The sequence below is a fragment of the Anopheles coluzzii genome, chromosome 3 (genome assembly GCF_943734685.1).
Source record: "Anopheles coluzzii chromosome 3, AcolN3, whole genome shotgun sequence".
Taxonomy (NCBI): Eukaryota; Metazoa; Arthropoda; class Insecta; order Diptera; family Culicidae; genus Anopheles; species Anopheles coluzzii.
Window position 1 is genome coordinate 17,728,293 of NC_064671.1, and position 12,665 is coordinate 17,740,957.

Genomic DNA, 12,665 nt, shown 5'->3' on the forward strand with positions numbered 1-12,665 from the left:
GGCACAGTTTTTCTTCCCGAAACGTTGTTTTTCCACCCTTGTTTTCATACGATCGCATTAAGACATAGCAGACGCAAAGATTCGCAACACTCGCAGAGAAATAATTTAAAGTTGCAGCTGCATGAAATTGATTGCACTTGTTTGTCAACACTTCACAATTAATTAAAATCGGTCTTTTCCTTTTTTTCTCTCAAAAGTATTTTACAACCGTTCCCGTTAACACAACATGAAAGAATACACTTTACAGGTCTTTTGGAGTTGGTTTAATGGTTGAAAGAATGCAAAACTTTGTCCTTTGCGTATCCCAGAATGAGCAATACACAGCACGAACCAGAAAGTAACACAGTGGTGGATATCGTAAATTAGTTTGTGAAAACACATCAATTTTATTACGATTTTTATTGCCACTTTTTTGTCTTAGTTATTACACTTTTGTTCACATTTTGTGAGTGTGTGTGTGTGTTAGCATTGTAAAGGCACTTGCACAAAGAATGGGTGCATTTGTGTTGTCGGTAGTTTAAGTTAATTAAATTAGTTTAACAAACTATCTGCATCGTGTGTTATTACACAGTTAAACAATTAAAAACCCCTTCCAACGATGGCATCGAACCGGGGGCAGGCACTACGAGAGAAGGCTTAGTAGCGGGTTAGTTTTGGAACGCTCGAATGAACCCGAATGTTCACTTCCACAACGTCCATACATCCATCAGCCAACTGGCACTGGGAAAAAGTTACAAAATCTTTCCACGATTCTGTTTACGACCGTGCCCGGGATGCTTTTTTACTTTTGTCCGCTTTCGGTGGTAGATCGCCGGCCGTTTTACCACCCGCTTGCATATGTCGATTGTAGAGGCTGTGTGAAGAAAGTGAGCAAAAAGACCAATAAATACAAAACCCACCAGTAACCGGCAGCCGGCAAACTTACATTCTGTACGCCTCCGTCTTGATGTACTCGAGCACGTGGCTAATGCCCACGAGGTACTGTTCGGCAATCGCCGTCACCCACGGGTTCTCCTCCATCTTCAGCACCGACTTCGGTCCGGGCATGTCCAGATTAGCGATCTCGGGCGGCAGCACACTTAGCCGATTGTTCTGAATGTGCAGCTCGCGGATACGCGTCAGCTCGCCAATCTCGCGCGGCAGCTCCAGCAAATCGTTGTCCCGCAAACCGAGCTGAAAAGAGCAAAATGAACTAATGAGCAATCATTACACCAAAAGCAACATCATCAGTATGGAATCTTACAATTTGTAGATTTTTCAAGTTTTTAACCTCCTTGGGTAAATACTCAAATTCATTATCGCCAAGGTAGAGCGCGCGAAGGGAGTCTGCAAAACCGAACAAAAGCAGCAAAAAATATTGCAATTTTTAAACATATGCTTGAACACACCGCTTCACACCAAAAAGCGTACCCATCATGAAGAAATTGCCCGGCAGCACATGCTCGTTCAGATTGTTGTAGGAAAGGTCGAGTACCTCGAGCACGGGAAAGGCGCCAAATCCGCGCGGCAGCGTGTTGAGCCGGTTGATCGAGCAGTTCAAAATTCTCAGCTTCGGCATGGACGAAAGCGACAGTGGCAGCTCCTCGAGGTGGTTGTTGGAAAGGTTCAAGATTTCCAAGTTGTTCATGTTGGCAATACCGGGTGGAACGGCTGTAAAACAAAAGAGGTTTCGAATAAAATTCCAAAGATTGATAATTATTTGCAACGCGCACTGCAATAACGACATTTTTAAATCAAATGTCAAACACACAGCTGATTTTTTGTTTTAACGAATGCGCATTATTCGGGGGTTTTTTAACGAAACGAAGCGCCCGGTTAAGGCGGTGCTCTGGCATCAATCGAACACGACATCCGATTCGAACAAACCCAAATACAGTCAGAATTCAATAGTTGAACGCTTGTTAGTTGGCATACTTTATAGATGAACGCTCGATAGTTGGCTGACAGTTCAATTAAAAGCATGCGTTTGTATGCAAAAACCGGTTTTTGAAATATCGAATTTGATGTTCGATATCCGCCTATGCTGTGAGAACCTTCTCTGTCAAACGCTTCAAAGCTACTGTAGATAGAATTCAATTCGGGACATTTTCAAGTTTGTATACGTAGTTATTATCTTTTTCTTCTTAAAATTGCGTGCAAAACATTTAAAATAGCTATCAATAATGATTTTAATGCTTCACAATCAATTATAACATGAAATATACGGGTTTGAAACGTATAAAACTAATAATGCAAATGTATGCACAGCATGTGTTTTGGCATGGACGTTTGTTTACATTTTTTAATATTAAATTTGAATGATTTTTATACTATTATTGATGTAAATCAATGTAATTAAATTACTTGAATTTTTTTTAATCTTCCCCCTGTAGATGGATACTCATTTAAACTATGAAAATGCTTCATTTTCAAGATGAAAAGATAGGCGTATTGCAGTGCATCATGGCAGGTCTTTACAGGGTTTCCCACGATTTTGTGGCCGTTTCCCAGATTTTTTTGGTCCAACTGTATTGATATCCAATCGGAAAATACCAATAAATTATGGGAACGAACCAAAAATCTATGGCATACGATCAAAAAATCGTGGGAACGCCCCAACAAATCATGAGAACTGACCAATTAATCGTGGAAACCCTGTAAGACATGGAACAGCTGACAGAGCACCTATCGAATTGTTTGTCTCGTTCGATTGGTGCCAGAGCGCCGCCTAATACGGTTCACCGGACGAACGAGGATTCACGGTTTTCTTTATAAACAAACATTTTACTTTTGCAAAACACCTACACAAAACTAATTTTGCTATTAACAAAACGAAACACTTATTTACAACACTTTTTGGAAGATTCTACGTTCTGCACACATTTCTGCCGAAAGTTTAACGTCCCTTTTTGCTCATTAATACACTTCTGGCGATCTGAACGAACAGATGCCATCCGCAGATCCTGCTCCCACCCAGCTGGAATTACTCACTCTTTAATTTGTTGTGGCTCAGCGTTATTCTGGTCACAAACAGCATATTCACTGTAAAGAAACAGATAAAAAACCAATCAGTTCTAATAGCTTACGGAAATGTTTCTCCTCTCGCACGCATTTCCACAAAGATTCAAAACAAACCACGCACACACACACACACTCACACATCCACCAATATCGTACACTGCCCCGCCCGTGCGGGGGACCGACCCATCCCCAGCGAAAAGTAGTTTTTACCAAAAAAGGGCAACTCTGGTTTGGCCGCACGAAATGTGACCCACGTCGACGGAATACTCACGCAGCCCGGGCAGCTCCTCGAAGGTGGAAATGTTGCGATCCACCAGGTCGATTTCGCGATTTTTGGTCTCGCGCGCTTCGTCCAGCACCTTCTTCGCTTTCGACATTTTGTTCGCACTGACAGGCAAACAACTGACGACGGGTTGGTTTGACATTTTTGCTTCCTACGGCGCGCGCGGTCGCTCCTTGCTGTTGCTGTAAATTGATCAAAATGCGCCCACGAAAACGCGCGGCGGGAACCAGTTTCTAAAATGCACCGACCGTTGCGTTGGCTCACGCGAACTAAACTGCCACAGCACGCACCTACGTCGGTGCGCGGTGCGGAGATCGCGAGAAGATCGCGAGTGTGGATAAATCGGTTAGGAAAAAAGAAGAGAAAAAAGGTAATAAACCTGATCTCAACCTTCTGTGTGCGTACGTACACACACGGAGATGATGGTGTTTTAGTGCCGCGCGCGCGTGCGCCTGCACATATCGAAAGCAACAACAACAAAAATACTGTATATGTGTGTATGGTAGAATGAGTCATGTGTAAACAGGTGCGGTGGCCAGCAAGATGAGAAAATCTCAGCAAGCACAGTGAGATGAAGCAAAATATAGCAAAAGAATCGTTGCGCCCAACGTGGGGCTCGAACCCACGACCCTGAGATTAAGAGTCTCATGCTCTACCGACTGAGCTAGCCGGGCTGTTGTTCTACTCGGGTCCAAGGGCACACTAGACCCACACGCCCTTACTCAAAGATCGCCCTTCGCATGAACATCATCCATCACACGGTCGCATCTTCTTTCGCAGTTCATCTTCATTGCACGAGTGAATCTTCATCCTTGAAGAACCGCATACCCATACACAGGATCATGCTTGCCTGTGCCTGTATGCATTTATTTCGTCCTTTCTGAAGGGGATTTCGATGGAATTGAGACCCTCGAAGGTCCTTGGGAGGGGTTGTCGAGTCGATAGGTTGTGTAACCTAGATTTGAAACGCTACAGGTATGAAAATAGTGTGTGAGAGCGAGGGTATCTACCAGGGGATGTAGCTCAGATGGTAGAGCGCTCGCTTAGCATGTGAGAGGTACGGGGATCGATACCCCGCATCTCCAGAGAACACTTTTGCTTTTTGAGCGTATGCGACGGAGACGAACTGATTTATGTTTAACATAATTATTGTATTTTCATTTACATTTGCAATATTTATGTATGCCATATGTTGCTCTTGGCAGCATTTAATTGTTGCTTTGTATCGATTTTGCTAATGAAGATCCTGCAGCCTGAAGTCCTTGAACTACACCATCGAATTGACTGACTGCAGAAGCATATTGAAAAGGAAAAAGTAAAAATCCTTTCCGTAAAGAATGTTTTTCCTCATCATCACAGGTAAAATATTTCCGTATCAAATTATCTAATACAAGTTGACGAGTTTTTGACGATTTGAACAGTACGATATCGTAATATCGTAAGTGCTGTGGTGTCAACAGTGGTTTATACTTTCTTTGAATATCTAAGGATTAAAGCAAGATAAATCCTTTTTATTTTTATTTTTTATGTATACTTAAAGTTAAAAACCATTAACGTCGTAAAATATTCACATTTTCAATTGTGAATTATATGTGTAAAATAAAATTTATACCACTAGTCCAATTTTTGGTAAGAATTGATATCTAATAAAAGAACCCAAAGTACAGCTGTACTCTGCAAACGATCATCTGCATCGCCAGCAGTTAATAAAAACTTTCAATGAAACTATTTTTTGCAGCAACTTGCGACCGGCTATCAACAATACGGACTAAAACTTCATCAACTATATATATACTTTCTAAAATATCACATACCATATAGTTCCAGTACCAGTCCACAATCGTTCAAAAAAGCAAAAGTGTTCTCTGGAGATGCGGGGTATCGATCCCCGTACCTCTCACATGCTAAGCGAGCGCTCTACCATCTGAGCTACATCCCCTGGTGAATACTCACGCTCTCACACACTGTTTTCATACCTGTAGCGTTTCAAATCTAGGATACACAACCTATCGACTCGACAACCCCTCCCAAGGACCTTCGAGGGTCTCAATTCCATCGAAATCCCATTCAGAAAGGACGAAATAAATGCATACAGGCACATGCAAGCGTGATCCTGTGTATAGGTATGCGGTACCGCAAGGATGAAGATTCACTCGGGCAATGAAGATGAACTGCGAAAGAAGATGCGACCGTGTGATGGATGATGTTCATGCGAAGACATCTTCGAGTAAGGGCGTGTGGGTCTACTGTGCCCTTGGACCCGAGCAGAACAACAGCCCGGCTAGCTCAGTCGGTAGAGCATGAGACTCTTAATCTCAGGGTCGTGGGTTCGAGCCCCACGTTGGGCGCAATGATTCTTTTTGGTTTTGTGATCTCATCCTACCAAGGATCACACTTTTTTCCTCTAACAAACTATTTTTCTAATACCATAACGCTAGCATGCACAAGTTCTCAAATAAACAGTATTGACTCAACCACAACAAGTACATATTTTAATTTTTCACCAGGATGTTTTGTTTTGCTTTATTCTCCTTTTATTGTATTATCACTAATCCCATCGTTTCAGACTTTCTGCTCAGATCATCCGGTGTCACAGATCTCCGTTTTAAACTGTCCAATCTTGAAAGATCCATTTACATTTGTCCTAAACTGTGAACGTGAGCTCTCTATCCTCTTTCCTTTTTTTCTCCTCTCGCGAGAGAGTTCCGTAATGCTGCTCTGTATGGTCTTTCGGCTTTATCCACTTTCAAGGGTTTCCTCTTATTATTTGCTTACTTTCATTTTTTCCAGTTTTGCTTACTTCGAACGCTATTTACAAACATTTACAAATAGTTACAATTATAGAAACATGCTATCCATCCTCACCCGACGACAACCTTGCGGACTCCTTCTTCTTCTTTCAATAATCATTCATTTCCTTCCGTTTCCTTTTTTCTTGTTCTTTTCGTCTTTGATTCTCTCAAACTCTAACCCATTGGGCGTTTTCATATTTTGCGCTTACATTTTGGGAGTTTGGGAGCGCTCTAAGCACACAAAAACACACACACACTGTCGAGAGTATATGTTTTTGTTGTTGCACATCGCAGCGCTTAGCGTTTGTTGTTTCATTTAATTTGCTACATCCCCCACTTGACACTTTATTCCACATCCATTTTATATTCTCTGTGTTGGGTGTGTATGCTTTGTTTGTTTGGCTTTAATTCTTTTGTTGTTTCGCATTGAAATATGTCCCGCTTTCATTTATGCATAATCTTTTATCCACTTTCTCTCTTTCTCGCTCAATTGGAAGAATTAATTTTAGTGTAAAATGCCGTCAATAAAAACAAGTCACTCTTGCTCTAAACTTTGCTTTCAGGCTTGTTTGTTGTCTCCCTTTTCTAAAGAACATAACCGCTGCAACATGTCTTCTCTTTGCTTCAATTTAGAAACTACACTTGAGGGAAAGATTACGAACGTAAACAAGCCAACACAAACGTGCCAAACGTGACCACTTGCAGATTGAATCGTTCATAACACTTCTTGCCATCGTTACGTTACAATTTAGATAAACTAATGGAATCGAAACTAAAAGGCTAAAGGAAGTTTGTGTAGCTTTCACTGCACATTTTCACCTTTGCAACATCATAACATTACTGCATTGTATAGTATTTCAATCGCACCCGTATATCGTTCAGCCCTTCCGCAACCGAGAAACGAAAATATGTCGAGATTTGATTTTCAGTACACGCACACACGAGTTTGGAATTTCGATAGTTCTGCTCGTCTTTGTAGTATTTTTTTTATTTATTTGGTAATGTTTATAGAAAAGAAAATGCACGCTAAAATACGATAGAAGACGAATGATGTAAGAAGATTCATGTTTGTAATACTAACAGAAGATCATATCGTTTTTAAAAGAATTTAAGAGGCAGTAGAGAACTTCATAGAGATATACTGACGAGTTTAACCAAAAATTGGGTTTGTTTTGCGGGCTTTCAAATTTCAAAGATCTAAATCCCATAATTATATAGTATCCTACATGAGACAAACCAAACGATTCAAGCGTGTAAATTTTTGATGGTTGTGTTTTGAGTATGAATTGCACATAAACCTAAAACATTGAACACAAATAATGGCTACAAAGAAGATTACATCTGCATTACGACCGTTAAAACTGAATAATTGGAATAGTGAAAAAATAGTAAATCTGTTGCATAGTAGTATAACATTGCTTTTCACTCAAAGTAATTGCTAATACAGATGGAGATGGAATTTGAAAAATAATGAACAGCGTCGAAATGAAGCCCGCCGTCACGTAGTTATAACCAAAACAGCAAGGAGATTTGAGCATATTTTCATTCAGAACATCTTCCTTTTATCAACTAATTTCTATGGTTTGTTCGGAAGGAGGTTTCTTAACGATGGAATCATTTCTTGTGAGTGCGTGAGAGAGTCTAGATGGTGGAGGGGTGAACTACCAGTTTGGTTTGATTCGACCGACTTTCACGTACAGTTGCACAATTTAAATATGGATAGACTTGTGGTTTTGTGGGTATGTTTTCGCTTTTTTTCTTTCTTCTGTGTTTGTTTCGCAAACAACAATGTATGTTGTTTAACATTTCTATGTGTGTGTATCATTGTGGGTTTCGTTATAATGAACTCTTCTCGATTGGTGCGCGTTCTATTAGTATTGAGCGTTTTGTTTGCATTCTCCGGCAAAGAGAATACTTTCCAGTTGTTTGTTGTGTTTCATTTAAATTTCATTTGCATCTATTGTGCATCATTATTTTGATCTATATTTGCTGCTTGTTATTATTGTTTTACTTTCCCTCTCCTTTTCGAGCGCTTATCCGTGTGTCTGTTATATATATATGGTTGCTTGTTTTCCTTTCCTTTTTGTGTTATTTCTGTTGTCCCCCTCGTTTCAGTGTTTAGTAGGTTGGTTTCATTTTATTAGTTTTAGAAAAATATATATCACATGTATCCGCTTTTAAATATTGTTTTTTCTTCTTTCTTCTCTCTACTGTTTTTACCACACGTTTTCCCCCCATTTTGCTCATATCGTTTTACATTATTAAGAGAACCGACATACACTTTCGCGGTTTTAGTTGTTTGTTTTTTTCTCACACTTTTTAACAACTCAATATTCTTTACTAAACTATCCCACGGCAGTCTCGAGAGTAAAAGTTTCAGTGATTTTGATTGTTGTGAATGAAAGAGTAAACAATTAAAACAAAGAAAAAGAAGGGGTTTGTTTACACACGTTCATGAAAAAAACAAAAAAAAACAACTAGTTATCATTCTTTAAAAAAAATCATATGTGTTGCTTAGCCATAGCAGAACAACGGAAACAGCTTATTTGCCACATAGCTGAACAACCTTAACCTTTTTGTGCGATTGCAACATTGTTACCGTTTTGATGGGAAGTACCAAAGATAAAAAAGGAACTTCATAGTAGTTTCCGTTATGCAGGCAGAATGAAACACTATTTAAAAAAACAATACTAATAAACACACGAACTCTCCCGCCTTTCCAGCATCATTGCACAAGTGGAGATAGGGAGACGTAAAGTGATGGCTCATGCAAAGTAAATAAATCTTCCTAAACCTACATATATATGCACACGCACACACACGCTCGCACAAACACACCCTTTTTTGCTGCAAACTCACTTCTTCTTCCACTCAACAAATCACCAAAATTTTGCTAACTTTCACTCCTTCGCACTTCCCTTCCAAAGCAGAGACTCAAACTCAATCAATCCCTCAACGTTTCGCAAGTTACACGGCGGAGGCGAACTTTCGCTTGGCATCGGCTATATAAATACTCTGTATTTCTTTATATCTGTGCAGAGGAGGGATGTTTCAAGAACATTGCTCTCTCTCTCTCTCTCTCTCTCTCTCTCTCTGCTTAAGCTACAAACGATTCCTAAACGGTTACTTACAATTTTCCTTCAATTTGCTTCCATTTCTTCGACTTTCGGTGAGAGTGTGTGTGTTTATGTGTTTTTTTCCTCTTTAATACACTGTTTCGCTTTGCTCAACTATCTTAACCATCTTTGTTTCACTGATGTTGTTTTTTTTACAAACTTTTCCCGTTTTCCATTATTGTATGTTGCGTTTACCCTTTTGTTTTATAACTTTTGTTTTCTGCTATATTGCTGGACCCAGAGATGAATGTGTGTGTATGTGTGTTCTATAGCTGATTTTCCTTGTAAATGTGTGTGTGTTCCACGGATGTACATCATACTATAATGCCAATCTAAGGTCCCATCCGCACATTTATTTGATCCCTTGTACGGCGGGGGGACATTGGCGGCATGGAGAGTACAGACGGATCGTGGTTTTGTGTTTTTGCAGACTGCAGATGGGAATCATACATTAAACAACAAACAAGACACTTTCCTCTTCATAATTAAACATAGATAAAAATGCCAAAAAGGTAGAATGTTTAATGTAGCAACAAATACATCAGAGTTTGCAGTTTGCTCTCTCCCTGCCGCCGTGCGTTTTGAAACGAGTATGACGACCGTACAGGGTGGAGGCGTTCCCACTGCGATCAACTGCACTTTTTGTATCACGGTAGCGTATAGTATTCGGTTTTTAAAAATATATGTATGTAAAGAATTCCATCACATAGTGAAAAAGATAAAGTGTCACGAGCACCCGTGTACATCATTAAATTAACTAATACAATCTTGCGACCGCATAAAATCATATTGGGGAGAGTAGTATATTACAGCAAGTATTCTGTTGCGTCCTAAGGTTTGATCTAACGGCCTCTACCTACTATTCGCTTGCAGTACACATCTTTCTCTCTTCTCTTCTTGTTGTTTGAAATCTATTCAACATCCTTGATGCGGCATTCGTGTTCTAGCTTTCAATTTATAAATAAACGATTCTACTGTTACTCTATCTCGTACAAAAATAAGCAAACAGAAGGACACAGGATGTGAACCAATGACCGCTGGAGCAATACGCGCGGTCCCATATACCTTCATTCGTTGGCGCATCCGTGTTCAATTTGCATACCCTCACCTTCTCCCTGCAAAGTGATTCTATTGGGAAAGAGGGGGTTTGCTGTATGAAATCGTCAACGAAATCAATAGCACAGCTGTCGTTTGTTTAAAAAAAATGGATGAAGAAGACAGAGCATGGTAACTGGGAACAAAGTGGGACAATTATTTCCAACAGCAGTAGCGAAACTGCGGACTGTACCGACGGTATCGGCGTACGGTGGCGGCTGTTGGTTGCAATTGGTTGCGGTGGTGATCTCGTGTTTGGCGTCGATCTTGTCAAACCTTATTGTTAGCATACGGGCGTCTCGGTGGTTCGTACATGCCCCGATCCGGATAGGCTTCGGCGTATAGCTCCGCATTGCTCATACGGCTATAGTTCTGGGATGGTGGTGCTGTAAGGCAAGACGAAACAAGACACAATTACTACACATTCAACACACCTTTCATCCTGAGAGTCATTATTCGTTTTGTTATAGTAAATGGATTTAGATCGTTTATGAGTATTAGGATTAGAAATGTTATGTAGTTGAATTGCTACGAAATATGTATGACACTGAAAGATATGTTCTGTCTCTATACGGTTCCAAATGGGCATGGAGGATGGAATGTATAAAAGATGTGCAAAAGACAACAAAAAGTATGTGTTAAAAATGATGGATAACGAAAAACTAAATAAAATCAAAAAATATATGCTTACTCTTCTCCTAAAAGTGGCTTAATGATCGGACGAACCTTTCCCGTGAGATTATGGAAAAATATAATAAACTGAGAAATACACGGTGTGTCACTTCATCAAAGTCTCGAAAGCAAACGATAAGAAGCGTTGAGAAAGTGGATCCAATATTGAAGTTGGATTCCTTTTTTTTGTGGAAACTCGATAAAGTTGCTACGGATTTGGTTTCAAACTGCGAATTTGCGAATTGTACTTTAGGAAGGACACACAGGAACACACCCGTTTTGCTGCTATGGGACCCTTTTTGCTAGGATGTTTGTATGTGTGTGTGTGTACGTGTTAAGGATGTCCTGAGCATTCGCTTTAAAAATAAAAAGCACGCGACCATTTTCTTCTACTTCTTGTACACCACTGTGGCACTCGTCTGATTGGCTCGAACCCCTTCGCGGGGGTTGGAATTTGCTTTGCGGGAATGTTGCTGCTTACTGCTGTGATGGCCTACGATACGCAACGAAATGAAAATAAAAACAAACAAAAAGTACGCAAATTAATAAAAATAAATAAAATCAAAAGAAAGGAATCGTCGCGAAATGGGTACATCACACATAAAGTAGTGATCGAAACACAATCGACGCAATGTTCCTCAGTTTTTGGGGGATATGAAAAGGAGCACTGTAACATTATTTGGGATCAGACAGAGCGAACACACCTTTCGGTGGGTAGTATTGTTGGCCACGGCCTTCGCCATACCCATGTGCTGGCGGACGCGAACTGTTTGACGGGCGGCTGTTGCCGGACGAGGAAGAATTATGCCCCGCGGGTGGTCCACCATTTCGCATATCAACATCGCTGCGCGTGCGGTTTCCGACACCACGGCCACCATTCCGTTCGCCGCCACCGCGACCTCCACCACCACCACCACCTCCTCCTCTTTCGCCCGCACTACGGGAACGTTCGCCCCGCGGCACAGGGACACTACGCGGCCCGGCTCCGTTATGATGGTGTCGTCGCTAAAAATGAAAAAAAAAACAGTTCCAATCAGACATACAATTCATTCCGCGATAATGAGTAACGATCGAATACGTACCATCATTCGAAGCGTGTTCATTGGGCGACGCAGCGTGTCCGAAATTCGATAGGCGGCCGCCTTCTTCGGATTAGAGCTGGGCGTGTGCACCGCACAGCACTTGATGAAGATGCCCATCGTGATGATAAAGGCGATGCCGAACATGCACACCAGATACCAGTGCTCCGTCGCCCATTCCGCCAGCGTTTGGAGCGTCTGCTTGTTGAACAGCAGGTTCTTCAGCCGCACCAGGGCACCCTCGGCGTCCACGGCACGGCATTTCAGAAACACATCACAGTAACCCTGCAACACCGGAGACCGGATTAGAATTGTGTCAGAATGCATGCCGCATAGAGAGAGAGGGGCAACAGCACTTACTTGGAAGTTATCGCACGGTGAACCGGGTCGCAAGCTGTAACCACCGTCCGGCAGCCCGTACTCGCGCGCGAACTCGCTCGTGCTCCGGCACGAATTGGTGTCGTTGCCATTCTGGCAGGCCAGCTCGCACAGTTTGCGCTTGTCAATGTTCGGAATGATATTGGACGTCAGGAAACACTCCGTCATGTTCCACAGCAGGCAAATCGAGCCGGAACATTCGCCCTTGATGCAGAGTTGTGTACCTACAGGGTGGAAGAGAGAGAGTGGA

General features: G+C 41.4%; 2 protein-coding genes and 4 non-coding genes across 14 annotated transcripts in view; 2 read left to right on the forward strand and 4 right to left on the reverse strand.

Annotated features, from left to right (window-relative positions):
* Nucleotides 1–362: 362 nt before the first annotated feature.
* LOC120958539 (ras suppressor protein 1) lies at nucleotides 363–3,620 on the reverse strand. 2 transcript variants are annotated; one of them, XM_040381415.2, is made up of 6 exons: nucleotides 3,272–3,620; nucleotides 2,971–3,021; nucleotides 1,411–1,650; nucleotides 1,244–1,326; nucleotides 926–1,173; nucleotides 363–853 (listed from the first exon to the last, which is right to left on the reverse strand). In XM_040381415.2, exons 1-6 carry the CDS (start codon nucleotides 3,423–3,425, stop codon nucleotides 757–759), a joined length of 873 nt encoding a protein of 290 aa, XP_040237349.2. In that variant the 5' UTR covers nucleotides 3,426–3,620; the 3' UTR covers nucleotides 363–756. The 2 variants fall into 2 exon arrangements, with proteins under 2 accessions (XP_040237349.2, XP_049464737.1); XM_049608780.1 differs by having other exon boundaries at nucleotides 3,211–3,295.
* A 264-nt stretch (nucleotides 3,621–3,884) lies between these two features.
* Nucleotides 3,885–3,957, reverse strand: Trnak-cuu (transfer RNA lysine (anticodon CUU)). Its single transcript has one exon. It is a non-coding gene; the product is annotated as a tRNA-Lys (tRNA).
* Nucleotides 3,958–4,295: 338 nt separating this feature from the next.
* On the forward strand, nucleotides 4,296–4,368 carry Trnaa-agc (transfer RNA alanine (anticodon AGC)). The gene has a single exon. It is a non-coding gene; the product is annotated as a tRNA-Ala (tRNA).
* Nucleotides 4,369–5,149: 781 nt separating this feature from the next.
* Nucleotides 5,150–5,222, reverse strand: Trnaa-agc (transfer RNA alanine (anticodon AGC)). The gene has a single exon. It is a non-coding gene; the product is annotated as a tRNA-Ala (tRNA).
* A 336-nt stretch (nucleotides 5,223–5,558) lies between these two features.
* Nucleotides 5,559–5,631, forward strand: Trnak-cuu (transfer RNA lysine (anticodon CUU)). Its single transcript has one exon. It is a non-coding gene; the product is annotated as a tRNA-Lys (tRNA).
* Nucleotides 5,632–5,773: 142 nt separating this feature from the next.
* Nucleotides 5,774–12,665, reverse strand: part of LOC120955312 (disintegrin and metalloproteinase domain-containing protein 10) — a 62,620-nt gene continuing 55,728 nt past the window's right edge. For 6 of the 8 annotated variants that reach the window (XM_040376052.2, XM_040376054.2, XM_040376055.2 and 3 more), the window contains 4 exons: nucleotides 12,398–12,639; nucleotides 12,041–12,322; nucleotides 11,663–11,963; nucleotides 5,774–10,672 (listed from right to left, as the gene is read on the reverse strand). In XM_040376052.2, coding sequence (XP_040231986.2) covers nucleotides 10,557–10,672; nucleotides 11,663–11,963; nucleotides 12,041–12,322; nucleotides 12,398–12,639 — 941 coding nt within the window. In that variant the 3' untranslated portion in view covers nucleotides 5,774–10,556. Of the gene's footprint in view, nucleotides 10,673–10,977; nucleotides 11,452–11,662; nucleotides 11,964–12,040; nucleotides 12,323–12,397; nucleotides 12,640–12,665 lie in introns of all 8 variants that reach the window. The other 2 variants (XR_005751778.2, XM_040376060.2) reach the window with 2 other exon arrangements.